At 39.2% G+C, this 26,202-nt stretch overlaps 1 protein-coding gene across 2 annotated transcripts in view; it reads right to left on the bottom strand.

Moving 5' to 3' along the window:
* The window catches only part of CCDC68 (coiled-coil domain containing 68), a 1,130,692-nt gene that overhangs the window by 991,389 nt on the left and 113,101 nt on the right, over positions 1 to 26,202 (bottom strand). Inside the window, exon 2 of one of the 2 annotated variants that reach the window (XM_044075050.1) lies at positions 2,012 to 2,051. The exons of the other annotated variant lie outside the window; for it this stretch is intronic. Coding sequence (XP_043930985.1) covers positions 2,012 to 2,051 — 40 coding nt within the window. The remainder of the gene's footprint in view (positions 1 to 2,011; positions 2,052 to 26,202) is intronic. 2 annotated transcript variants of the gene reach the window in all.

Here is a 26,202-nt window from a genome sequence, read left to right as displayed (position 1 = left end):
ATTATTACTAATTTTGGTTTCATGACTTCCTCTCTACTCTTTCTCATGCTGGAATCACTTCATCTTAGAAGTATCCCTTTTCCAAGTGGGTCTTGTTCCCCTGGACAGGAAGACCTTCTTGACCACTAGGCTACAAATGACCTGTGAATAAGTGAGAGGAGTGGAGAAGTTAGGACAATATCACTATGACCACTGACATGCTGCCCTTACATGAGTTAATAGGGCATGCAATGGTGCCACAAAGGAAACGTTTCCACCTGTGTGATGATGCATCTCTCCTTGCCTGCCCATCTTCTAGAGCAGTGGCACTTAACACAACCCTGGTATCACTACCACGGTTCATAAAAGAGTTGTGCAACATGTTACATCTTCTCCCAGAAGAGGCGAGCAGGCAATGCTTCATCATTCCCCATCTTCCCGACCAGGTCCAGCAGGTGTCTTAGTCATCAATTGACCTTAGGTCTCCTGGGTTATAGCTAGGTTAAGAATAAAAATATCCAACAGGGGTATTCTGACATGAAGGGGGAGTTGACATTGAATATACTAAAATACAGATGGAGGCAGGACAAGTAGTGATGGGAAGGACTGAACAATAAACAGGGGAGGGTGTTGACACACAAGGAAGGGGAACATGAGGATAAGGAATAGGGTGAGTACCTAGCTCCTGATAGCACTGCCTTGGCTAGACACAGGAAGAGGTTAGTCATTTTTATGACTGCTCTTCCCACTGTGCCCTGTCTGAGATGGTAGAGAAGTCAGTGCCAAATAGCAGTGTGACTGTTAGTTAGTGAAAGACTCCCTCCAGGACACAAGTACAAGCTCCAAAGCACCAGGTCATAAATTTCTACATCACGTTTTCCAGCTCTGATCCTCTTGTGGCATCATCATAGGGAACTACTACCTATAGGTAATTAACTGTATGCCAGTGTGGATTCTGCCAGGTCACCTTACCACCACTACAGGACTTCTGTCTCCTGGTGAAATGGCAGGCCAGCAGGCAGATGGTGATCCAGCAAGATGTGGATGGCTCCAAAGGTGGACACGAACCAGTGCTACAACTGCGACAGTTGCTGCAAAAAATTGTATCATAAATGGATAGAAATAAAAAAGTAAAAAAATATAAGAAAAGTAGAGTAATACAGGAAGAGACAGAAAAAAAAGACATTACTACTCTTACTGGACTTGAAGAGCACATGATGTATATATAAGGGTACAGCAGTAGTGTAACCTTGCCTAAATGTAATGAAGGGCTTGGGGACTAGACTGACAGGATGGTGATGGTGGACATTGTAGGTCACTGAGTGTGTGACAGGTGTGCCCCTATGACCATGTAGTATGGGAGAGGAAATGAGACATGCCATGTGGACTTAAATCACATTAGTATTTATGCAACACAGTAAGCCTAACATGCCAGTAAGGTTTAGCAATGGCAGGCAAGCAAGTGTTGACATCATAGCCAGCTATCACCATGTGCTTGGCAAACAATGAACTATAGGTTGCTACTAAGTAGGGAACAGATCAGGTGTAATGAACAAATGCCAGTGGTATTCCAGGTGGAGGATGCAGCTGCACAGACATATGTTGGAGTGCTGCATGATAAAGATAATGAAATTAAATTTCCTCTGATGCATGTCCTCCTTTTCGGTGAAAGTGTCCACACACCTGACTGCACCAACTGTTTGTCACAGAGCCAGTGGAGAGTCAGGCAGACCAAGCAAGGCATCACCCAGCAAATGAATAATGTACAAAGCACTTCCCAGGCCCTCATGAAGGTCCATGAGAGACCCAGAATTATTTTATGGATTGTGATCAACTGCATGGCCAGGTCTGCTATGTGGCATGTGGGTTGGCAAGGCAATATATGTAAACAGGTTGTGTCATGGTGTACATAGTACTGTGACATAGATTTTTGCAGGTAATTACATGTAACTTTACATAGTATATCAGTGGGTAATTCAATTTTGCTCTGATATACATAAATAATCTATAAGTTGAGAAAAATCATGCTTACCCTTTTGTGTGGCAAGATGCTCCTCTCTCTTCTATTTGTACTAAAGTTGCAAAACAAGAACAAGAACAACAAACACACAAACAAGTTAACTTAATATCCTGAAAAGGGCCCATTTAAGTGCAGGTAAATAACATGACAGTAAGCAGCCTGCCTATTTCCTGTACATCTTAGCAGCAGTCTCTCTCTCTCTCTGACCTCTTCTTCTTCTTCCTATTGTCTAAGGAACTCAGAATGGCACTGCCTCAGGCCACTGTAGTGGTTTCAGCACCACTCACCTGAAAGGCTAATTCCAGTAGCAGTAGTCACCACCTGGAGGAGGCTGTGCCAGACATCCATTTTGTGCTAGGGACCCTCATCAGAGTCCACATGCAGGCATTTATGGTGGTCTCTGTACATAAAATATAGAAATATTTTACTTGTTGCATCATCTGGGTCCTTCCTCCTTCATTACCTTAAGAAGCCTTGGCCATGTAGCAATCCTGAGTATAATGTTACGCTTAAGAAGTGCTTTAAGCATGCAAGACTTGGTTGATGGGAAATATAGACTTGTTATGGTCTGTAGAGACACTAAAGTGCAGAAATGAAAACACATCAGCAATTTGTTGCTGCTACAGGGATTACATACCAATTTTTACTCCCTGATGCATATTACCACACAGTGTGTTTTTGCTATATACAATGGTGACACCATATCTGGCCACACTAACTAGCTGTTCAGTGATGCACATTGTGTGCCAGTTTCTGCACTTTAATGCCTGTACAGGATATAACAGGAATATATATTTCTTTCTCATCCCTACTGGAGTTAGTGACCCACTCTCATATGTGTAAAGCACTTATCAGGTACTCATGCAGATGCACAATGCTGAAGAAGCCTCCAAGGGTAGCATAGGTGAAGTGATGAAATACAAATGAAATTCTGGAAAATTTCCTCAGGATATGCTCATTATCATGATGACTGCACTAGAAGCTATTGCAGGGCTCATTGCACTACAGTAGTTTGCCTTACAAAAACCTGGGGATCTAGAATAAATGAGAAAAAAGCAGAAAGTCTAGAAGCTGTACAAGCAGCAGGAATGCTAAGTGATTGAGGACTGGTATTATTTCAACTTTTTGTGTAGTATAAAGACTTTACTTATGCATCGCTTGAGGAACTATATGTTATGGTTGGTGCAGGGGGTTAATCTAATGAATGTAAATGACAACATGGTGTATACTACGTGAGGGGCTGTGAACAGATATAGTGGGTTATTGCCATGCTAACAGAACTGGAAGTGATGTAAAGCAACAATATCCCCATACAGCAGTAAGGCTTGGATTATTTTGTACTCTATGAGAGACATAGGTCTAGGTGTATGGTAGGTTCTATGTGTGTGTGCCCCACTAACCCTTGTTATACAAGTCTCCTTAGGTGTTATTTATGATATCAACTAACATCCATATGCTGCAAGAAAAGTCTGTTGTGTCCAGTAAGTTACTTCTATCAGATGTTGAGTCCTTTAAATACACAGGGCTTGTCTGTTGTCAATACTGATGCAGTACCTGTATGTTTGATCCTGTGGTATGAAGGGTCTCACCTACATAGTCTAGATGTTCCAGATGCATGCAATGAATGGAGTTTGTACTCTGTATCCCTCCATGGTAAGACTAGATGGCTAATATGTTCATGTACCTTTTACAATCCCCTCACCTCTGGACTTCAGACCTGGAGAAATATGTGTGTGAAGCTGTAGCCCACTGATGGGAACCTACAGTAACACAGCCTAAGACAGCTACTCTGCTTTGGATCCACTTGGTTTTGCACACCTGTCTTGCCTGCTTCATGGATCACTTTGGGGAGGTTTATTCTAAGGCCACATTAAGACATTTTTCCTTTCTCATTCAACTCATATACCAAGGTGTTGTATGTCTGCATTATTTATTTATTTATTTATTCCAGTTTGGTGACCGGGGAGGTCCACTGGGCTCGAGAGCCCGTTTTCAGTGGAGGCCCGGGGAGAAAAGCTCCACAAAAAGTTACATCACATGTTGAATTACCACAATACAAAGTTACATAACATTTTGAAATAACAAAGAAAAATCATTTGCATTACAGTCAATATGTAGTCTTACAAAACACAGCAATAGCAGACGAATAGGTGTCATTCACTAATTAACTAAGATATTAAAGAAACATTATCCAGGAAGGATGAGAGGCATAGAGCATGATGCTGGGTGCAGATATTGGTTACAATTAATAGTCTAGGTCTATGAGAGAGGTTAGGAAGGTAAGGAGGTTAGCCAGGAAAGAAGGAAGATGGGAGCTTGGGAGGTATGGGGAGAAGAGTGCAGTTACATTTTCTGTGAAGAAACAGGTAGGAGTGAAGTTGTCCTTTGAAGGTGTGTAGGTTGTCACAGGTCCTCAAAGTAGAGGGCAGGGCATTCCATTTTTTAGCCAGGGCAAAGGAGAGTAAAAGCTGACCAGCCGGGCGCTTAGGTTTGTGGATGGAAATAAGGTTTTGGTGAGTGGATCTAAGGGGTCTGGGGGGGCTATATGGTTGGAGGATATTAGATAATGCGGGGCAGCTGGTGGGTTGAAATAGTAATTTGTGGGCTGTGACAATTTGGAGGAAGTCTAGTTGATTGGGGAGTTCAAGCCAGTTTAAATTTTTCAGGGAGGAGCAGTGATGAGAGAAGGAGTTTGCTTTTGTGGTGAATCTGGAGATTTTATTGTAGCATACTTCTAGTTTGGAGTTAAGGGTGGAAGATAGATTAGTAAGCAGAGGAGCACCATATAAAAAGATGGGAGGTGATATGTAGTGGCCAAGGTATGTCTAATAGAGGGAGAGAGGAAGTGATTATTCCTGTACAGTAGGCCAAGTTTTATGTGGGTTTTCTTGATGTTAAGTTGGATATGGGTATTGAATTTTAAGTGTTCATCGATGGTGACCCCCAAGAGTTTGGCGGAGGGAGCAATGTCAATGATAGAGTTGTTAAGGCTGGTAATTTGAAATGAGTTTTTATCAATGGGAGTGGATTTAGAGGGAGTGAATAGGAGGATCTTATTTTGTTAGCGTTAAGTGAGAGATGGCTCTGGTGCATCCATTTTCAGTGGTTGAGAAGGCAGATTGAGTTAGAGACTGAAGTTCAGTTTGGTTGGAGGCAAAGCAGATCTAAGTAGAATTGTCTGCATATTGGACAGTTTTGGTATTAGGAATGGCTTTGTGGAAATCATTAATGAAGATGTTAAATAGCAGAGGGCCAAGAATGGAACCTTGGGGAACTCCTGTGGGGGTGGGAAGGAAGGTGGAGAAGGATTGGCCCCATTTCACAGCTTGGGACCTGTCTGAAAGATAGCTGGAGAACCAGGAAAGAGTTTTTGGGGAGATGTTGAGGTTAGATAGATGGTTTAGTAGATGGGTGTGAGAGATGGTATCAAAAGCTTTAGATAAATCTAGTAGAACAGATGAAACTAAGTTACCAGCATCTCGAGCTGAATTGATTGAGTGCAAAAAGGAGAGAAGGGCTGTGTTGGTATTGTGTCCAGGGCAGAAGCCGTGTTGGGTAGAAGAGAGCAGTTAGTGTTTGGTTAGGAATGGCATGAGCTGCATGTGTATGCATTTTTCGAGAAGTTTAGAGATTGGAGAGAGGATGGCTATAGGGCAGAAGTTGGAGAAGTTACAGTTTTTGCCACCCTTGTGGAGTGGAAGAATAAAAGCAGAACACCATAGTTTGAGTACATAAGACTCGAGTAGTGTTCTATTAATCAGGATACTGATAGGGAGAGCAATACTGTCAGAGGCAATTTTTAAGAAGGAGGAGGGAATGCTGTCAGGAGCATTGGTGCAAGGTTTAAATTTGGAGAGAAGTTTCTTTATGAGGTAGGTGGATACAGGTTTAAGTTCAAAAGTAGGGGGTGTGGGAGGAGAGGGGGATGATGCTGGGAAGGAAGGGGTAGGGGGATGTTATTGGGGAAGGTTTTGGTTAACTCAGCAATAGAAGAGGTGAAGAAGGTGTTAAATAGTTTGGCAATTTCTTGGTCAGATTTGCTAGTGTCAGGACAAGGGTTATTTGTGATACCAGGTTTGAGAAGGGAGTTAATAGAGTTCCAGAATTGTTTGGGGTTCTTTGTGTGATTTATTTGTAAGTGGTTGTAGTAGGATTTTTTGTCTATAATGACTTGATTTTTGGCTTGGCTTCTCAGCTGTTTGTATTTTAGTAAGAATTTAGGCTGTTTATGATGGAGATAGCTCTTCCAGGATTTGTCTCTTTGTTGCATAATTTTCTTGGTTTCTTTTGTAAGCCAAGGGTCTGTCTTGGTTTTAACTCTTTTGGTTCATATTGGAGCTAGGGAGATTAGGACAGAAAGGAATGTAGAGTTGAAGAAGTCAACGGCTTCGTCTAGAGGCAGGGTTTTTAGTGGGTTCCGGTTAGTGAGCTTAAGGGAGTCAGAGAAGGTAGAGGGGGTTAAAGTTAGTTAGGTTACGAGTATGTAGGAGCTGGTGGGAGTATGAAGAAGAGGATGTGGCTCTATGGGTGAAGGCAGGGAGGTGGTCTCCTAATGGGTCAAGAGTGACATCAGATGTAGTGATTTTGTTAGGGTGAGACACTAGGATCCAGTCTAGGATGGAGCCTGGGCAGTTGGTTTTGTTGGGCCTAGTAATGGAGTAAATAAGTTGAGTAAAGTTGAAGAGATTGATTTATAAGGTGGGATTAGGGTCAATGATTTTTTGCCAGTCAATATTTACATCTCCCATTATGCAAGTTTTGTGATTAATATTTCAGCAGGTCCAGGAAAGGAAGTCTTCCAAGGTATTGGTGTTATTACCAGGGGGAATGTAAAGGGAGATGATGCAAATACTTTTATGGTCATTTAATTTTAGAATGCCAATCACTAGTTCAGCGTTATTAAAGGAGGGAATCGGATTTGGGTAGGGAGTAATGGATAAATGATTAGAATAAATTAGTGCAACTCCACCACCTCTTTTATTTAGGCGTTCTGATCGGAGGCATTGAAATCCGGGGAAGGAATTCTGAGTCGGTTATGTGTGGTTTCAACCAGGTTTCAGAGATGGCTACTATATCAGGTGAGTTATGGTTGAGCCAGGCATGAAAGAGGGTAATTTTATTAGCTAAGCTTTGGGCATTGAAGGTGAGGAATTTGAGGTGTTTATGGATAGGTTTGATGTTGGAGCTATGTTTTTTTGTTTGAGAAGTGTTTGGACCAGGGTTGGGATGAATGTTGCCTGCTAAAAAGAGGTAAGAAAGAAGGTGAATGTGTCTTTTAGGAATGTGTTTGGTTAGGAATGGATGGTACAGTGTGGGTTTGAGTTTGCAGAAATTAGAGGGGATTTGGAAGAGTTTTAATGTTAATAGAGAGGTGGGGTGGAAGGGAGTTAGAGAGGCAGAGATGTTGTAGAAGTGACTTGAATGGTTGGGGTATGGAGGTGGAGGTTGGTATAAGAGGTGGCATGATACAGAGGAAGTAGAATGAGGAGTAGGAGTGCTGTAGGGGTAAGGATTGTAGTAGTAAAAGAGGGCATTGTAGATTTAGTTTTTTTTTAGGTGAAAAGATTATGGAGGTTAGAGAGAGATAGATAAGGCAGGTGAATGGGAGGAGGAGTATTGAGTAAGGTGTGGTTGGTGGAGAGGGTGGAGCAATGTTGTGATGGGATTGGTGATGGAAGAGGGAGGGAGTGTGGGATGGCAATAAATGTAGGAGCACTGGGGGTGGGTGGAAATTGGAGGCAGGGTAGGGGAGCGGAATGAGCCCACAGGGCAAACGGAGCAGGATAGAGCAACAGGGCAGAAGAGTCCAGCTGAAAAAGTATCAGCCACTGCAGGTAAGAGCTGAGGTAAGTAGGAGAAAGCACTGTAAGGCTGGGTGGAATTTGATAGAGATAGAGCAACACAGGGGAAGAGAAAAAATATATAAGGTTGGGAAAGTAGAGTAAAGTTGTGGGATAGTTGGCTTTAGAAGTATTTAGAGGTGAAGATGGCTAAAAAAAAAAAATTAAACTAGAATAAGAGTAGGCAAAAGGTGGGATGGTGCTGCCACCTAGTGGAGAGAGGAGAAAAGGCAGGTAGAGAGGGATAGGGAAATAAAATAGAGCAAATGGGCAAGTGACTATGTTAAAGAAAAGTAGAGGTAAAAGAAATAAGAGGGTAAGTCTCCAGTGGGATGCAATAAATGGGATAGGAGGCTGGATGTCAGTAAGTACCAGTTAGAGGGGGATTTTTGCGGTCTGCGGTAGGCTGCTGAGTCACACACACACTGAGGGACAGGCTAGCAAATAAGAATGTTTAGATAATTGAGTTTGGTGTAAGGCTACATACATTTACTGAGAAAAATAGGTAAGGGATTCCACACTGAGGTTCTTTTTGGGTAAGCCCAGACTAGTGAGCAGGAAAAGTCCAGTAGGCCGACTTGGCATTTGCAGAATGGAGTCCGTATAATTCAGGAGGTAGAGATGAACCTTCAGGAGAGGAGTACTGTAGCGTCCTTCAGTAGGCTTGCAAAGTTGTGGGATAGTTGGCTTTAGAAGTATTTAGAGGTGAAGATGGCTAAAAAAAAAAAATTAAACTAGAATAATAGTAGGCAAAAGGTGGGATGGTGCTGCCACCTAGTGGAGAGAGGAGAAAAGGCAGGCAGAGAGGGATAGGGAAATAAAATAGAGCAAATGGGCAAGTGACTATGTTAAAGAAAAGTAGAGGTAAAAGAAATAAGAGGGTAAGTCTCCAGTGGGATGCAATAAATGGGATAGGAGGCTGGAGGTCAGTAAGTACCAGTTAGAGGGGGATTTTTGCGGTCTGCGGTAGGCTGCTGAGTCACACACACACTGAGGGACAGGCTAGCAAATAAGAATGTTTAGATAATTGAGTTTGGTGTAAGGCTACATACATTTACTGAGAAAAATAGGTAAGGGATTCCACACTGAGGTTCTTTTTGGGTAAGCCCAGACTAGTGAGCAGGAAAAGTCCAGGTAGGCCGACTTGGCATTTGCAGAATGGAGTCCGTATAATTCGGGAGGTAGAGATGGACCTGCAGGAGAGGAGTACTGTAGCGTCCTTCAGTAGACTTGTAAGCATGTACCAGAATGTCTTAACTGGAGCCATGTCCTTGTGTGAAGCAGACTGTTGTTTCAATTATGTTTGCTCTTTTTGAAGGCGGAAGTCTGGAAAGACCTAACACACATACTACATAGGGAGACTTATGTGGATAATGTTACATAATTTTATTCACTTGCAGAGGAGTATCCTGGCATAGGCCCAGAATTATATTTGGGCTGCACATACACAATATGTTCAGGGAGTAAATACCACTTGAGTGTACCATGGAAGCAGACATACTGTACTTCACAAGTACATATGTGAATGTCACTGTCAGGAAGGTTGTTTACCTGCTGTTGCACTTCACATTATTGGGAGTAACATAATGCATTTCACTGCACTTGCAACCCTCTATAGTTAACACAAAGGCTGAATGTTTGCCAGTGTAGCCCTAGATGATGCAAATGACATGCTGCTCCTGATCAAACCACGTTTTTACAATAGATTTTGCTTAGGATAATGTGACTAAAGGCCCATGTCCATGGAATATCCAGAAATGCAATATTGCTGATTCATGGATGGGGCCTGTAAATGTGGTATTCCACCATCTTTTTTGTTATGCAACAGAAGTCATCAACACTGGACAGTACAGTGTTTTGATGAATAGGAGTATAGTGTGTGTGTGACCTGGCATATATAATCCTTTGACATTGCAGGTCATGTCTGAAGCTGGCCATCACTGAAAGGGTACACTCTCCAAGCAGAAAATGACATCCTGCTGCAAGCCCTCTGGGAGCATAGTTGGCACAACTTGGCAGATGCTCTGGCATAAGAGATCTGACAAGGCCTGCTGTGTGTCTGATGGGATATTATCCAGGAGATCATTACTGTCAGTGGCAAAACTGAATATATGAATAGGTTGATAGAAGCGTCACTGACCTGACTGACCAGCCATGCAATAAGGCAACCTGTCTGACACAGGAGCAGATGGTCAAGAGTGGGGGTGTACTGCCAGTGACAAGAGTGACATACAGAGAGGAGTTCCTAGCACCTCTCTCTGGGCTACAAACAGGTATCCAGGGTAGAGTGTTGCACCTGGGTTCCAAATTGCTAATGGCTGTTTGAATATTCACTGATGATACCCTAGGAGGGTATATCTTAACATGTGGTACTATCCGTAATACCTTTATGACTCAGGGCCATATAACTAACCGGCATGTCATCTTGATTTTTATATGAACATTGAGCTTACAAGTCTAAATGTAGTCTGCTCAAAGTATGTTAACTATATTTTTTCTATAGCACAATGTTATATTTCAGAAAACCATTTTATCGGTAACATAAAACTGAACATGAAGTAAAGCATTTCAGAAGCAAATCATCAGCATCTATCCCTGGACATAACAAAAACAACTACATTAGTCACTATGACATATTGTTATCTTTCTTATTGCACCTCATCTCCTGCTTCAGCCAAGCCTTTAGTTTCCTTCTTTTCCACAAGGAGTCACAGTCAGCATAAGTTCAATCTATGCGTCAGCAGCAACTGAAAGTTTAAGAGCATTTCATTTTTTTCTCTGTGGGTTTGTTGCCATGGAGTAAGTACATGTATCTAAGGAAGTTGGTTTTCACCCAGTTAAAGCTTCATCTAGTTTGTATTATGCGATAAGTGCTTCAAGCATTTCTGCCTCATTGAAATATACTAGAACCTTATAAATCAGGATGAGCTTTACTCATAAAACTTTCACTTTCTAAACACATTTTCTGTGTCATAGGTTACATAATTAATACAAGCGTGTCAACAAACTTTAATATGTTTGTCTTTTTTTCTTATTATTTATGCATAAATGCTAACTTTGAAATTTCTTTGCTTTGGTTACTACTATGCACTTCCTTTCCTATTCTGTGGTATATTAATAATTGCTTCCATGACGTGAATTTTTTATTTTGAACATGGCATTTTGTCATGTGACTGATCAGTGAATCGTCACTAAATAAATTGAAGGCAAAATTTCTCAAGTAATGGCTAGTAGCTGGGTGTACCAATCACTGAGCAGTGACTTCATTTTTAAAATAAAGATTATCTAAGCACACAGGCAAAGTAACCGTGGAAATTACATAGTATCAACCATTTGCCTTCTTCATGTCTATTGTAATTTCACAGTTAGTCTGTCTATCTATCTATCTATCTATCTATCTATCTATCTATCTATCTATCTATCTATCTATCTATCTATCAATCTGCATCTATATTACAACATCAAAGCTTTAGTTAATCAAATAAATAAAGCTTGATCTTGTAATATCGAATGCTAAAATTGTCAAACGGCCAATTCAACCAAGGGAAACACTTACCTTGGCTGAATCAAAAAAAAAAAAACAACTTTATATCAAAAATCAAGTGGGGGGGGTGTGCCCCCCCACTTAAATATACCAACTCAAAGATCGCTCCAAATTGGAGAAACGGGAATACTCCACATAACGGCCAAGGGAAGTGTTCCCGTGGGTTAAATTGGCCATTCGACAATTTATGGTTTCGATATTACAAGTTTGAGTTTTACTTATTCGATTAAGTAAAGCTTCAATCTTGTAATATAGAACCATCTATCTTTCTATAGAGGGAGATGTGTGGCAATCCAAAGTGTACAATAGTTTGTGTTCATTTTCTTGGTGTAAACTTCAGTCATTGCTGCACCCAGCATTGTACATAATACAATTAGAGTAACATTTATGCAGCAATTTCTTTCTTTCTAGATATCATTTGCTAAGATGTGTGATAGAGCTGCATCTGTTGTCTCCTTAGCATTATACCTTTGGGAAATATATTCCATTGTTTTAATTCCTAAATACATTACCACAGTAACCTTACCTAAGTGGCTTGTAATGTTAGGTATTCATGCTACCAAACAGTTGACTAGTCCCAGGGTGACATATTATTTTCTTCTGTAATTATCTACAATGAATGCTATATTTTCACAACACCTAGCTGATGAGCTGAAGGTAATTAATATATCTCCATTAAGCCTTTAGGCTGGTTTCACATTAGTTTCCCTTGTGAATCTTAACACCTCATTTTCAAATAGTTGTGTAAACCTGCTGATAAATTAAACTCTGATATTTATTTTATTTTATTGTGGTTATTCCAAAGCTGTTGAAGTCATTTTTCTTAATGTTATCTGGATTTGCAATATTTTTCTCCCTTTTGTCTTCTGTGTTATGTTTTAAACTATTTTCTTGGAGAATTAGTAACTGCTGTTTCAACATCATGAGTTACATGCAGTTTACACATGATATACAGGAATTATAATTAAGCTTTATAGGTCTCAACCTCTTAAGAGGCCAGTGTGGAACACAGACCCAAACAATGTGTGAAAATGGTCAAAATATGGAACACCCACCCTATTTTCACACTGCGCAAAACGTGTCATTGCCATGGAGCATGGTAGAACATCTGTAAAATTCAATAAGACACACTTCTCGGATCCAAAACCTTTATTTTTATAATCTGCAATACCATGACCATACCGTAAGTAAATGAAACAGCACTTTACAAAAATAGAAATCACATTTACTACATTTTCTAAACAGACATTACAAGTCACACAAATGATTTTAGTTAGACCAAGTTAAATTGCATCCTATCATATGTCGGGCTTATTGTATGCTGCTGTGGCTTTCTTGGCAGCCTCTAAAACATGTTTCGGCAGCTTAACATCACAGTAGTCCAGTTTTTCATTCATTTTAATTGCCAACAAAGATTTCAATGTTTCTACACTCCGAGACTGACGGAGTTATGTTTTTACTGTTCGCACCATGCTAAATGCTCATTCAGTTTGTGCATTTCAGTGTGGCAAGCAAAGTAGACTCATCATCAGCTACTTAAAGAGTGGCAGTTTCCCTTCAGTGCAAAGGTCCCTCAGAAGGTGTGCCCAGTACTTTGACACTCATAAGTGGGGCCCATCTACTGGGCCTGTCAAATTCCCCATATCCTCGATCTGATATTGGGTAAACTCATTGATTAATTGTTCAACCTCAACATCATTTTCACACACACCCAGATGGAAGCCAACATCCCTGACAAGTTCCAAAGAAATGTCCAATTTTTTTGTCCGGATTAATAACTAATGCAGCATCTTTCAGTAAGTGATCCTGCATGGGAAACTTTTTCAGCATTTTCTGCAGCACTGCAGCATAAAAAGCTGTAACTTTTTTTAATAAAAGTTAAATTCATTGACGGTGCCAGCAATATCCTCCTCATGGCTGTTCATGTACTGCTTGACTTTGTAGCCAATATGCAGATCAGTGTTTGGTAGAACACAGCCACTGTCAGTCAACATTGACACATCACTGTGTTTGATTAGTCTGACAGCAGCTGCAGGTCTGAGGAGTCTGCTAGCATACTGTTGTAGGAGTTTATGCACAGTAGCATGCAGTGTCAGTAGCTGGCTTTCTCAGCTCTGAAGCTGGATGTTGAACTCCAGTAAGAGTTCCAGTGCATACTTAAGAAACAGAAAAATCATATGCACTTCATAACTCTGCAGGTTTTTAGAAATTAAATCAGTTTTAGCAAACCTTGGCTCTGCAGACAGAAAATACAAATTTGGATCTGGCCACATGTCCAGGGTTCTGTTAATTACCTTACCAATACTGAGCCATCTAGTACGTGCATGTCTAATGATCTTGAGGGGGTCGGTACCTGTGAACAAAACAAATTCTTGCAGTCTTTCTTGTCTTTGTGCACTGGAACTGAAATGGCAGTACACATCTGATATAAGTTCTTCAACTGGTGAATGTAGTGCTTTTACAGCAGCCTTACTGCAAAGATCTGCCAAGTGGCAGAGACACCTCATATTTATAATTGTGGACTTCACCTCCTTTAAATGAGACAGCACAGCATTGTGTTTTTCAATCATTGAGGCAGCATTGTCTGAAGAAAAGCCCACAATGTTGGAAACTGGAATGTTAAATTTTGTCAGAGTGGACATTAAAGTATCAAATATTCCTTGTCCAGTTCCTGACACAGATTCTGGCATATGAAAGAAGTTTATCACATTTTTGCTTGCCTTTTCATCAAGGTAACCAACAAGGATCGCTAACAGTTTGTCATCTCCCATGTCTGTGGTATGGTCCATATACACACAGAATGGTATTTTCTAGCAGGCTGCTGCAGCATCATTCTGGTAATGAGGCCCCAGAACATCCCATGCAATGCATGCTGCCTTTGTTGCTCCACATGTCATTATCCGGAGAACATCTTGATCCTCTCCACACTTCATAAATTTCAGGATGTGTTATCCTGCTGCAAATGATAAGTTGTGTTTAGCAAGGAGAGACACAAAACCAACCTCTGCCTCAACCACCTTTGTACTTGCTAAACTCTGAGGTTCAAAGAAATCCACCATAAATCTTCCAGCTGCATGCTTGCAATTCTGCCTGTGTTTATCACTGTTGGCATGTCATTGCAAATCATGCTGGCCCCTGTGATGGATTTTGAAATCTGTGTTACAAGTCTTGCAGAAGGCATATTTCACTCCACGCCTACTCATAGAAAGCCAGTCAAAGGCACTTGCCCAACTCGGCGGAAAAATTGTGTATCTTCTCTTCTTTGGAATGCAATCTGTATCTACATCCCTGTCCTCGTTGTAATCTGGGCAGTCTGTACCTAGCAGGTTTGTAAAACAGTGGAGTTAAACAATGACAAACAAATGGGGCTATAGAGCAGAAAGGAAAATTAGAAAATCCCCTCAAAAGCAAAGATGAGACAATAGGGCCATAACAAACCCATATCATTCAGCTTCCTGACTTTGCACCTTATTCTCTTGCTCATCTCTGCTCCTTTTGTTTACTATTAAGGCCTTCATGATCAGATTATTCACTTCCTTGCTTTGACAATGACACTCATTCCTCTGGTGCTTACTTGCCCACCTAACCAGTGTTGCAGAAGGGAAGAGTGACTTTCATGACATTCAGTACTCTCAAAGCACCCTTGATTATATATCAAAATCCATGCCAAGGATAAATACATCCAGCTTAACAAATGCACTTGCAACACACACACACACACACACACACACACACACACACACACACACACACACACACACACACACACACACACACACACACACACACACACACACGACAATACTACTTACAGTTTACATTCACCACTTTAGATGTGTTCTACCCCTGTCCCACAGCCAAGTCTGGGCCTGACAAAGTTGCCTAAAAAAGGTACTTAAAACCACGGCCCTCTGTACTTTTACAAGAATGTGCCATTTAAGACATCATGCTTGGAACAGTTATGACCAAAGAATGCAAGATCAAGTTACATTCTTAAAGTTGTACCAAAAATAAAAAACGGATACTTTAAATCACCTCATTACTATAAATAACTCACTTTTGACAGCCATCCTGATATACTCTCAACCTCTTAGTGCAAGAAATCTGGACAAAGCCCTGCCCAACGTACTAGGGGGACAAGCAGCACAAAAACAGAGACACTTTAAATATTGATCCGATAAACTTAGAAATAATGCTCTTATAAACTCTTGGCATACAGTTTCTGCAAAAAAATGGCAATTACTTTCAGAGACGTACGAGGGGGACAAGTAGCACAAACACAGAGACACTTTAAATATTGCTCCTAAAAACTTAGAAAGTTGCTAGAACAACAAGGTCTGTTGTGGCATACAATTTCTGCAAATAAAATGGCAATTACTTTCAGAGACGTACTACGGGGACAAGCAGAGACAGTTTATATATTGCTCTTATAAACTTAGAAAGTTGCTAGAATAACAGGATATTTCAGAGATGTACTAGAGCGACAAGCAGACCAAACAGAGACACTAAATATTGCTCTTATAAACTTAGAAAGTTGCTATAATAACAGGATCTGTGCTAGCATACCAGTTGTAAAGCAGAGATAATCATTGCAGCTAAGACACTTACCTCTGCCTATGTAAACAGCACCATCAGCTCACCTCAATGCAATCCAAAAACTCCAAGTCCACAGCACAGCAGTAGCACAAATCCATGATAAATAGACAAACTGACGATCCCAGTTGTCCAGCTCCAGCGGGCAGCAAATAAAACCTCAGCCTTCTGACTGATGATCCACCAAAGCCCTTCAGCTCACTGACTCCTCTCCTGGCAGGCAGGCTGGCTTCCAAGACCCAAGTCATCACCAAACTGCAGCGGCTTGCTCCTTCCTTCCTTCTTCCTGAATCCTGGTCTTCTTCCAAACAAGTTGTTTTTACAGAAAGTACAATCCCCATTTCCTGGAAGCCTTTTTCAAGCCATTATTTTGGCACAAAAGGCTTCCCAGAACATGATTGGCCTGTATTGGGGAGCTCTCATTGGCTCCCATCCTCCTGAGAAGCTTTACTTGATTGGCTCATAGATCGTGTTTGCAATTGGCTGTAAATGCAGTCTATGAGCCAATCAAAAACTGCGGAGCACAGCCAACTCTGCCTAATGTGGAAAGACAGTCGAGCTATGCATTGCTTTGTATACCAAGATGCCAATTGCAGTAATTATGGTATACAAACCAATCAGAATATGTGCAGCGGAGCCACAGCTATTCTATGCGGGACAGTGGCTTCGCTCATCATTAAATGCAGAGTGTTCCACATAATCCGGAGCACTTGGATGCTCAGTTAAGCTTCACAGTGCTTGAGATTATGATAAGTTCATTCTATTGTGCTATTATACTGAATTATGCAATGACTTCTCTTAGTGTTAAAAAATGTGCATGCTGATTGGTCAGCCAAACCAGCGTGCCCATTGTAAATCGAACACATACCAATAGAAAAACGTTTGGCTGCTGAAGTACATGTCCAGGTTTTTCTGTTGATATATGTTACTAAGGGCAGACCTAATACATGAAGATTCAGGCACATTCGTAAAACTAAAGAAACAGAAATGTACCTGATTTTCTTCATATTTCTGCACTGTCTGGGTAGACTGGCATAAACTTTGAAGTGTCCATATTTTCAGAGAATGTCCACATTCTTGTCTCATACTACAAAAAAAAAGGGATTTTTCTTTGCCCATTCTTTCTGTTGAGCAGCACTGATGTGTTGTGCAAGCATGGGAACATATGTTCCATATGCAAGTGTAGTTCATCAGAAAATGAGGAACAACAGGGAATCAGTGCAGTGGAACACTAAAGCACCATTATACAAATACAATAAGAAAGATAAGCAATGTCTTTCTTAAATAATGTCTTTGTATAATAGCAATATCCTACTCCTGGGTGTGGGTAATGCCTCATTCTCATGATCAAACCACACCAACTGTGGGTAAATCCAACATTACCCGCACCATTTCATGGGCTATTGCTTAAACACTTAGCTATGTAGAAGCTATCTTGTCAAACCAGAAGTGCATGGCATACTGATAATGCCAAATGAATGACAAATGATGGCTCAGAATGAAAGTGTATTGTGCTATGTGCTCATTTTAAATTATAAAAGCAAGTCACAATAAAGACACTGTGAAAGGAATTTCAGGTCAAACAAGTGCCAAGTGCTTTCATGTTATTAAATTAAACAGTTCATGAGAATAGCCTTCAAATGAAAAAATAGTGCTTAAGACATAACTAAAACACATGTCCTAAGTCAGCAAATAACATGAAACCAACTTCAACAATGAATCATGCACAGGTTTAATTTTGTTTAAAAACCAAGACGCAAAGATCATAACCCAAGAAAAAAATCAAAAAGAAAACACATGTACGGGGATCCAGGATTATTATAACTTTTCTAAACACATTTTCTGATTAAGTATTTAATTAAAAAGAGGAAAGCACTCATCACTGATGTGATCTAAGATTGCCTTCACAGAGTAATTATTTTGTATTTTTGTTTGTTTATCTGCTTGTTTGTTCGTTTTCTTTTTTCCACACTGTTTATAGGTGTTCAGTGCTTTTCCTTGGATTATAAAAGCAAGAAGAAATATATTTGCTTTTAAACGCAGTAGCAATCCCATGTTGTAGTGCTATGTCTGCATCAGGTATGTTTTACAGTTTTATAATAGGCAATTTGATAAATTCAGTTATCACATTCAATAATTCATTTTGAATGTGCCACTGTTACATAAGTCATGACAGTTAATGTTAAATTGTCACAATTTGCAAAATCCACTAAACTGTTTTTTGAGCAAAACTCTTGGTAAGCAGTTCACTGGGGTAGTATTTATTTGTAAAGATATGACAATTACTGGGTATGACAGTTGAGCTAGGAGTATATTTAAGGCAATGAAACATATTGCTTCGTTGTTGCTAGTAAACAACTGGAGGTATGACTTGACATTGAATACATAATATATGCAAGTTTTCTAAACTGTCTATACAAAGTTTTAGTGTAAAATGTTTTCCTTAGCACCTCATCTGATTTTCAAAACTTATTATCATTGTACATTTACAATGTAATACATCCTAAATACCAGATCATTTAGAGCTCTTTAAAAACCAAGAAAAGGAATTTCTATGACACTGCCCACACGGAGTGCTTGTTTGCTTACTGGTTTTTGTTTTGTTATTGATTATGTTATAATTTAGTATGAACACAGACCTCCTCAATGAATTTCACCGAGTTAAAGATCTATTCATCTGTAAAATTCTCCTTGAAATACTCGATTCTGATGTTACTTTTTTGTACACTAAGGTTACAACACATAACAGAACTTACAGACATGTTTACAAGAAACCAAGAGACAGACAGAAATACCTGCACAGAAACAGTAATCATCCCATCCATCTCCCTATTGAAATTTTGGCTCTCATAATATTAAGTGCAGACACCAAAAAAAAAAATACTGAAAATGAAAAAAAAAAACAAATATTGAACAGTGGTCTTCTCTATTAAACTTGTTTTTATGCAGAAGACACATCTCCATGCACTCCACAATATGGGAGGCAAGCATCCCACAACTCCTGAACCAATATATACAAACTCCAAGACTGCTGTACCTCAGAGAAAAAGAAATATTCCAAGAAACTGCCATCTCAGACCTAATAATTTTAAGTCTGTTTTTTGGCCATTCAGTCTCATAGATTCACAGGTTATACTAGGCTAACAACCACTACCCTTTTAAGCCTAGCTGTGCAACCCAAATGTAACCCACATTTTTGATTTATAGAGGGGTGATTTACTGATTGCCTCTGTCCATCAGAGACATAGGCACCATACCGGAGTGAATTTCCGATTGCCCATCCATTGGTCCAAGCTGCAATTAAATAGGGTTAGGGAAGAACTCTGCTTCACATGGATGGGGAGCTTGTTCCAGAGAAGGGAAATTCTCTGAGTAGAATCCCAGTATTTCAAATAATTATTATCACAGTTACACAAATAAATCTGTCATTTATGACAGATACAACAATGTCTTGTTGGAGAAAAACTTTACAAATTCAGTGGACTGCAAGATAATCAAATCTATCAATACTTAATGAAATAAATCCAGACTGTCCATTGATAGGCCTGACAGGAAAACTAAAGCTAAAATACTTTGGCCATAGAATGCATAGAAGGATTCACTAGAGAAGATACTGATGTTGTGAAAAGATCTGTAGCAAAAGTAGTAGGGGGTGTGGCAGAGGCTAAGGTGGGTTAAAAAGATTACTGTAATAAGGAATATGAATTTACAAGAACTTAAAGAAGCATTTTTTGACGGACATGCCAAGTGTGCTAAAGTTATTGGGGTCACATATAGTCAAGTTTGACTAAATGACTAAGCAACAACAACTGTAATATCACACTGCATTTCCTCCAGAAAATGGAGAAACACATAATTGGCACAACATATTAAAGTTTTCCTTGCACAGTGTTGCTCTCCTAAGGAGTTCCCCACTTATCCACTTGCCTACTGGATAATTAATAGGCCTGTTAAGCAATACAGAGTTACTGAAAGAGCAGTAAAGCTAAAAAAAAGAGCACCTGCTTCAATATAAGGGCAAGATTCTCAGTGACTGGTTACAGTATGCCATATCTTTCTGATCTTGAAAACCTTGGTAAACTCATAAGGGACCTCCAATAGGACTCATTGAGGAGGAAAATTTCAAAAACATTCTTCAAAACCTTTGACTACTATCCCCTAACCATCTACAGAATTATTACAAAACTCAGACAGGATCCAGAGGAGAATGGCATAAAACTGCAATTAGTCAAAACACAAAACATGTCAGATGATATGTACTACTGCCACCACAACAACGTTACAAGACAAACTTTCCCAAGGTACATTGGTTTATTACAAAAGCTTCTGAAAGATTTATTTCATCAAATGCAGGAAATGACCGGAAACAGGTTATATAGGAGAGTCAGGCTGGGTTCACAGAGCCAGAGGCTGGGTTCACAGAGCCAGAGTGCCCTTAGGAACACAGTTACCTGCAAAATGATGGATAAACTGATGGGAGCAGACTTTATTTGGTCTTTTCATATCAGGCATGTACGGTTCTTCAAAGACAATTACAGATATAGCTTTAAAAATGTACAATTATAGATAAATGTAATTTTATTATTCTATATGGAGGCAAGCAATATTTATTTATTTATTTATTTATTTATTTATTTATTTATTTATGTATACAATTTGTTAACTGGAGTAGAGCACCAATTTCAACCCAGAGATGAAAGTCAATCTGGGTTTAATGACTAACTTAATGATTATAGTATTTAGAACGTTTCCCTCTGATTCAACTAACAGTGGTCACATACTAGGTATACAGAAGGTCAGCAATTGTATGATAAATTGAATATGTATGATGTTATGATTATTTTAGGCCAACTCCAAAATGCTACTGTCTCAGAAAACAATTCATGAAAGACTGCTGGAATGTTGCATTGTACTTGCACTTGTTTTTATTCATCCAAATACAATGGTTGCTACATATTAGTTTGAATAATTGTAACCAATCTTGATGGTTACTAAGCCCTAACATTCTGCACATTTCAACGATATAATAGGTGTGTTTAGTACTACTCCTCTTCAAAGGTACAAGTAGGACGGAGAGATGATAACATGCTTAGACATGTATACCCTGCTTGCATTAATATGTTGTCAGCATTAAGTTCTAGCTGCTCTCTTCCTTTCACTTTCTTGGTTCCTCCGTGTTGGCTAACACAAAATCCTAGATCTGCAGCTGTTAAAATATACAGCTGCCATAATCATCATGGGCAGTGCAGATTCCCTGAAGCAGCAGCAGTAGCTCCCACAATGTTTTAAAATTATTTTGGCTCTACTATGAGCTTACAGTTATATGTTTCTTCCTTTATGGGTGCTTTCCCCAATGGTGTGCACCTGTGGATTTAAAGAAAGCATGGGTGGGGTCTGAAATCTCACCCTTCCCACACAAGCCCTCCTGCAAAAATAAATACAGGCATGCATACAGACAGGCTTACATATGCACACAAATACATGCAAATATAAATAAACTGTTTTAGTAATTTTCTGTGAACATTCAAAGGCTGTTGGTTCATGGATTTTGTCTCAGGTGGCAAGTTTGTTTGCAGTTTGCTTTCTAGCTTTCATAGTAGATCTCCCTGGTGTATCACATTAACTTCTCAAAACATGTCTCTTTTGATGCTCTGTGTCAGGAAGGTTATATTATTTTTGACCACACATTCAAATTCACAATTTAGAGGAATCCTGTATTCTTAGCTGTGACACACATTTTGCAGTCAACTGTCAGTTATTACCAGCATGAGTCTGTCTTATAGTTGTCAGTGCTATAGCTCTAAGCATATGAGTTGCACATGGAGATTTTTGTGACACACTGGTATTTTTAAAGTGACACTCTTTTGGTCAACAGGAAAGAAATAATGTGCTCCCTTAGCCTTTTCCAGGCACTAGCACATGCTAAAACACTATATTTAGCATTAGTAATATATTAACTCTTTATTCATTTATATTTTTGTTTATCCTTTGTTGACCGGGTTAGTCCCACTAAGATAGTGATCACTTTTCAGGGGACACCTGGGGTTGTATATATACTGAGGGAAAATTTGGGATTCGACATTGAGGAAATTCCCATACTCTTTTTGATAGGTACCATGGGATCATTTAAATCCACTTGAGCTCCCATCATCTCAGGCAAATTGAGACTTTTCTGAAAGATGTTGATGAAGAGCTTCCATATGTTTACAAACTATAGTACTTAAACCATAAAATGTGCTGCTCCAGTAAAAGGGATAACATCATCTCAGAGTTTCAGAGTTTTCTGTCAGTAGATAAGAAAGCATTTCTCCATTTTTTCTGAGTACCAGAGTATGAGAAAGATGACCCAAATTTACAAATTATTTTTCCAGAATCCTAGTCTACAGGTAAGGCAAACTAAACCTAGCTGGCACTTTCTAACTCCCAAATAAGCTCTGACCCCTTCTCCATCAATGAAGTAACATTATGTGTTCTAATAGCCAGTTGCTATTGTAAGTCTTTGTCTTCCTTAATCTGTACTCCACCTGTTTGCTACTTGGCTTGGTCCATACCCAGCTACTACCTGTTGCCTTGTGAGTGGTGACCCAACATGATGCTTTGGTATATCTGTTCCAGAATAAGTTGTGAACATGACCATCAAGCTTGTCTTCTGGGGGATGTCTTTTTCTGAGCTGAAGTTTTCAGAATCATTAAATGAATCATAATGGTTTTATTATAGCTTGAAGCTTTGTTTTTCTGGCTCATTTTTGCAAATTAATTTGCTAAACATCACTCTTGGCAATCTAGCTTGAGATAAGTGACTAGAATCAGAAGAGGCTCACATCCCCATAAGCCTTAGAGCTACATTGTCAGGGGGATTGTGACCCTTATTAGGTCATTCATCTGTTCCCTTTTCCATTATATATGAAACCCTCTGTCTTCTAATGAGCTATAAACAGTTAATATGGACATCAGTTATTTTCTGTTATCCTATCAAGCTGTAGGTTAGAAATAATACCTCCCTTCTTATTCTCTTTTTGCTGTCTGTTGTAATGTCCTTTGTATGCTTGTAAACACTGCTGTTCTTCCAGCAGCAGTATTATGCAAGTTCACAGAGTTTTGTGTAAATAATACTTTCCAAATAAACATTTCACAATGTACTATAGTCCTTCTAATGTTATTTATCACTTTGTATAACAATGCCTTTTACTGTTTACCTCATCTCTATATAGTTGCCTGTCTTTCATATTATCTTTCATCTTAGTTATTACTCCCCCATTGCTAAATCCTACTTGTTACCTGTAGCATGTATTGTTTATATATTATCCTTTCTACTGATTATTCCTTCCTTGTGTACCATTTTGTGGCAGTTAGTGCAGAGAAGTTAAATTCTTTTTTTTTTTTTTTTTGCTAAAACAAAAACAGGATTGAAATTTTGAACTATTACTGAAGTGCTCAGGGATGACCTTAAGTTAAATGGCACACTTCCCCTCACACATACATATCACATGGACTGCTAGTCCTGGTCTGACCACACCATTCAGTTTACTTTTTTCATTCCTTTTCTCAGTTTGCCTACTCTCTAGTTTTTGCTGTATTTATACATTCATTCAAGACATTTTAAATAGGCAAGACTGCTTTCAGATAACTGTATAGAAAGCAGCTGCATTAAGCCCCCAGAAACATGTGGGGGGGGGGGTCTAGATACTTTTCTGAGGTACATTTTGCATTTTTTAAACACACTTTATATCCATTGGAGCCCTGACCAAAAATCATAACTAAAGGAAGAAACTCAGTGCTGCTCTTCAACTTTGATTTCCCCTGAATAATTACAGCGCACCCCAACTAATCAAGATGGCATGATACTAAATGGGGTAAATAAATGCATCAGAATTTGGGACCCACAAGGCCCCTAGAAAGCATGAGAGTTCTAGATGCTCTGCTGTGCATTTCACAGTTTTTTTATAAACGTTTTAATCCAATAATGGCTTGATCAAAAATCATGATTAATGGAAAAAATTCAGTCTTCTCTTCAACTTTAGTTTTTCTAGAATCCTCTCAACATACCCTAACTGACAAAGACCACATTGTAACTGTAAAATTAAGCTGGGAGTCTATGGGCCACTAGAATCCTTTCAACATACCCTGATTGACAAAGACTGCATTGTAACTACAAAATTAAGCTGGGAGTCTAGGGGCCACTAGCCACCAGATGTCATGAGGTTTTGGATGCTCTGAGGTGCATTTTATACATTTTTTCCAGCCTTTGATTTAACACTGACCTGAATGAAAATCATACATTAGGAAAGAAATTCAACAATGCCTTTTTATTTCAAAGGAAAAAAATGAGTTGTGTCCAGGACTTAATGCTCAAACTTAACCAGACAGCAGTGAACAATAAACATAGAAGACAAATGTTTGGTATGATCCATAAATCATATCTGGAAATAGTATCTGCCTCCCTACACCACCTTAAAAAGCTAGTCACTTTTTTGTGTATCTCTGTTGAGTGTTAAATATTAATGAAAATTAAGGGACAAATAGCCACAATTATATTTCATTTCACTACTGACATTATGTATACACAGAATACCTTCTCACCCATAGTGACAAAAGACAACTACTTGCAGTGTACCCTTCTGATGTCAGACTTGGACACAACTGAAAAAACAAATACAACACATTTGATGTCAGGCATACATAAACAAAATGCTTCTTTACCCCCCCCCCCAAAAAAAAAGATAGCCACCTGTGTATGCACCTTATGTTCAATTATGAGGAAAAAATAATAATTACAGTGCTCCTGTAGAAGCTTGGTTTCCCTCTGTGCTCCACTCTGAAGTTTGTGAGGAAAGTTAAAGAAATAATGACTACACTGCCCCCAGAACAATGCAAGCTAGTGATCTATAAGGTTTAGGATGAATGTTAAATAAATGATGACATAATCCCCCGCTTACCACACAGGCTACAGTAACCTTTTGTATACATCTCTGACCAGGTCTGATTTTAGATTAGATGTGGTTTAGGGCACAGGAGTCATTTATTCAGTTTACAGCCATTTCTTCTGGGGATATGATGGCCCCCCACACACCAAAGGTGTATAAATGGATTTTGACACAAGCTTTTGTAATAACTTCCACCAAACAGCTATAGTCACATCTATGTACAATTCAGATGTTGGACTGTGCTAAAGGAGAATGGCCGTGTACTGCATTATACATGTTCCAAACAAACATCTGCCACGCATTCAAATATTCCAAGTTCCTTCACACAAATCACACTAGTCCTGCAAAGTCAAGAATAATAAGCAAACAGCAGTAAGCAATTACTCATTTTTCTTCACACACAGTCTAGCAATTATGCCTACTCTTTCTGTGTATATCAAATCTCAAGTTATGTAGACCATCTTATGTCTCTCAAACGCACACACGTCCTGGAAAGGAAGATAGCAGACGCTGCTTAAAACTGCAAAAGACAAAGAGTGTCAGTTACTTTCATCCAGCCATCTCCAACACGATAGCTTTCAACTTCTTACCCTCAGAATCCGGGCCAAATCCAAAAAAGAAGAACAAATATACATCTTTAATACATTAGTACTATTAGTACAAGGACTTGACAGAATAAGGGAATTTGGATTAATATGCATTTTCTGAAGCAAAATAACTCTGTAACTCTAATTATTGCCATTATTTATTAGATTTAATTATCCACCTTTTCTTCCCTAATTACAAGTATTACTAGGAATTAGGAGGGACAGAACAAAATTTTGTGAAACAGTCAGGGACAGTTGAGAGTTATACCCCCTAAAAGTTGTAACCTTTAGGTCTGATGGCCATATCTCTCAACTTGTTATTGCAGGAATTCTGAACAGAGCCAAAAATAATGATGCGACAAAGGTACAAAATCAGGGTCAGACTGTAAATATTTTCATGTAAATTTAGATAGTGGCTAGAATAAGAGCTTTTTAATTAGCATGCATTTTCTGGAAGATATGAAGTTAGAAACTCAAATGCATGTCAATGTCTTGTGAATGCAATCCTCGATGATTTCCCAGAAAACCACAAATTTTATGAGGAACTGACCAAAAACTGCCGTGAACATTTTGACATTCTGCAAATTCTGGTTAGTTGAGAAGTATGCTGATGGACATGTAATAATTTTCATCTTTGCCAGTCTACACAAATAAGTTGCCACATAGTAAAGTATTCAGAATTGCTCCACACAAATCACAAAACTATAAATAATAC

The sequence above is a fragment of the Protopterus annectens genome, chromosome 1.part1 (assembly GCF_019279795.1).
Source record: "Protopterus annectens isolate FY-2018-M chromosome 1.part1, PAN1.0, whole genome shotgun sequence".
Lineage (NCBI taxonomy): Eukaryota > Metazoa > Chordata > Ceratodontiformes > Protopteridae > Protopterus > Protopterus annectens.
The sequence above is the reverse complement of the archived record's forward strand: the minus strand, read 5'-3'. Positions and strand labels throughout refer to the sequence as shown.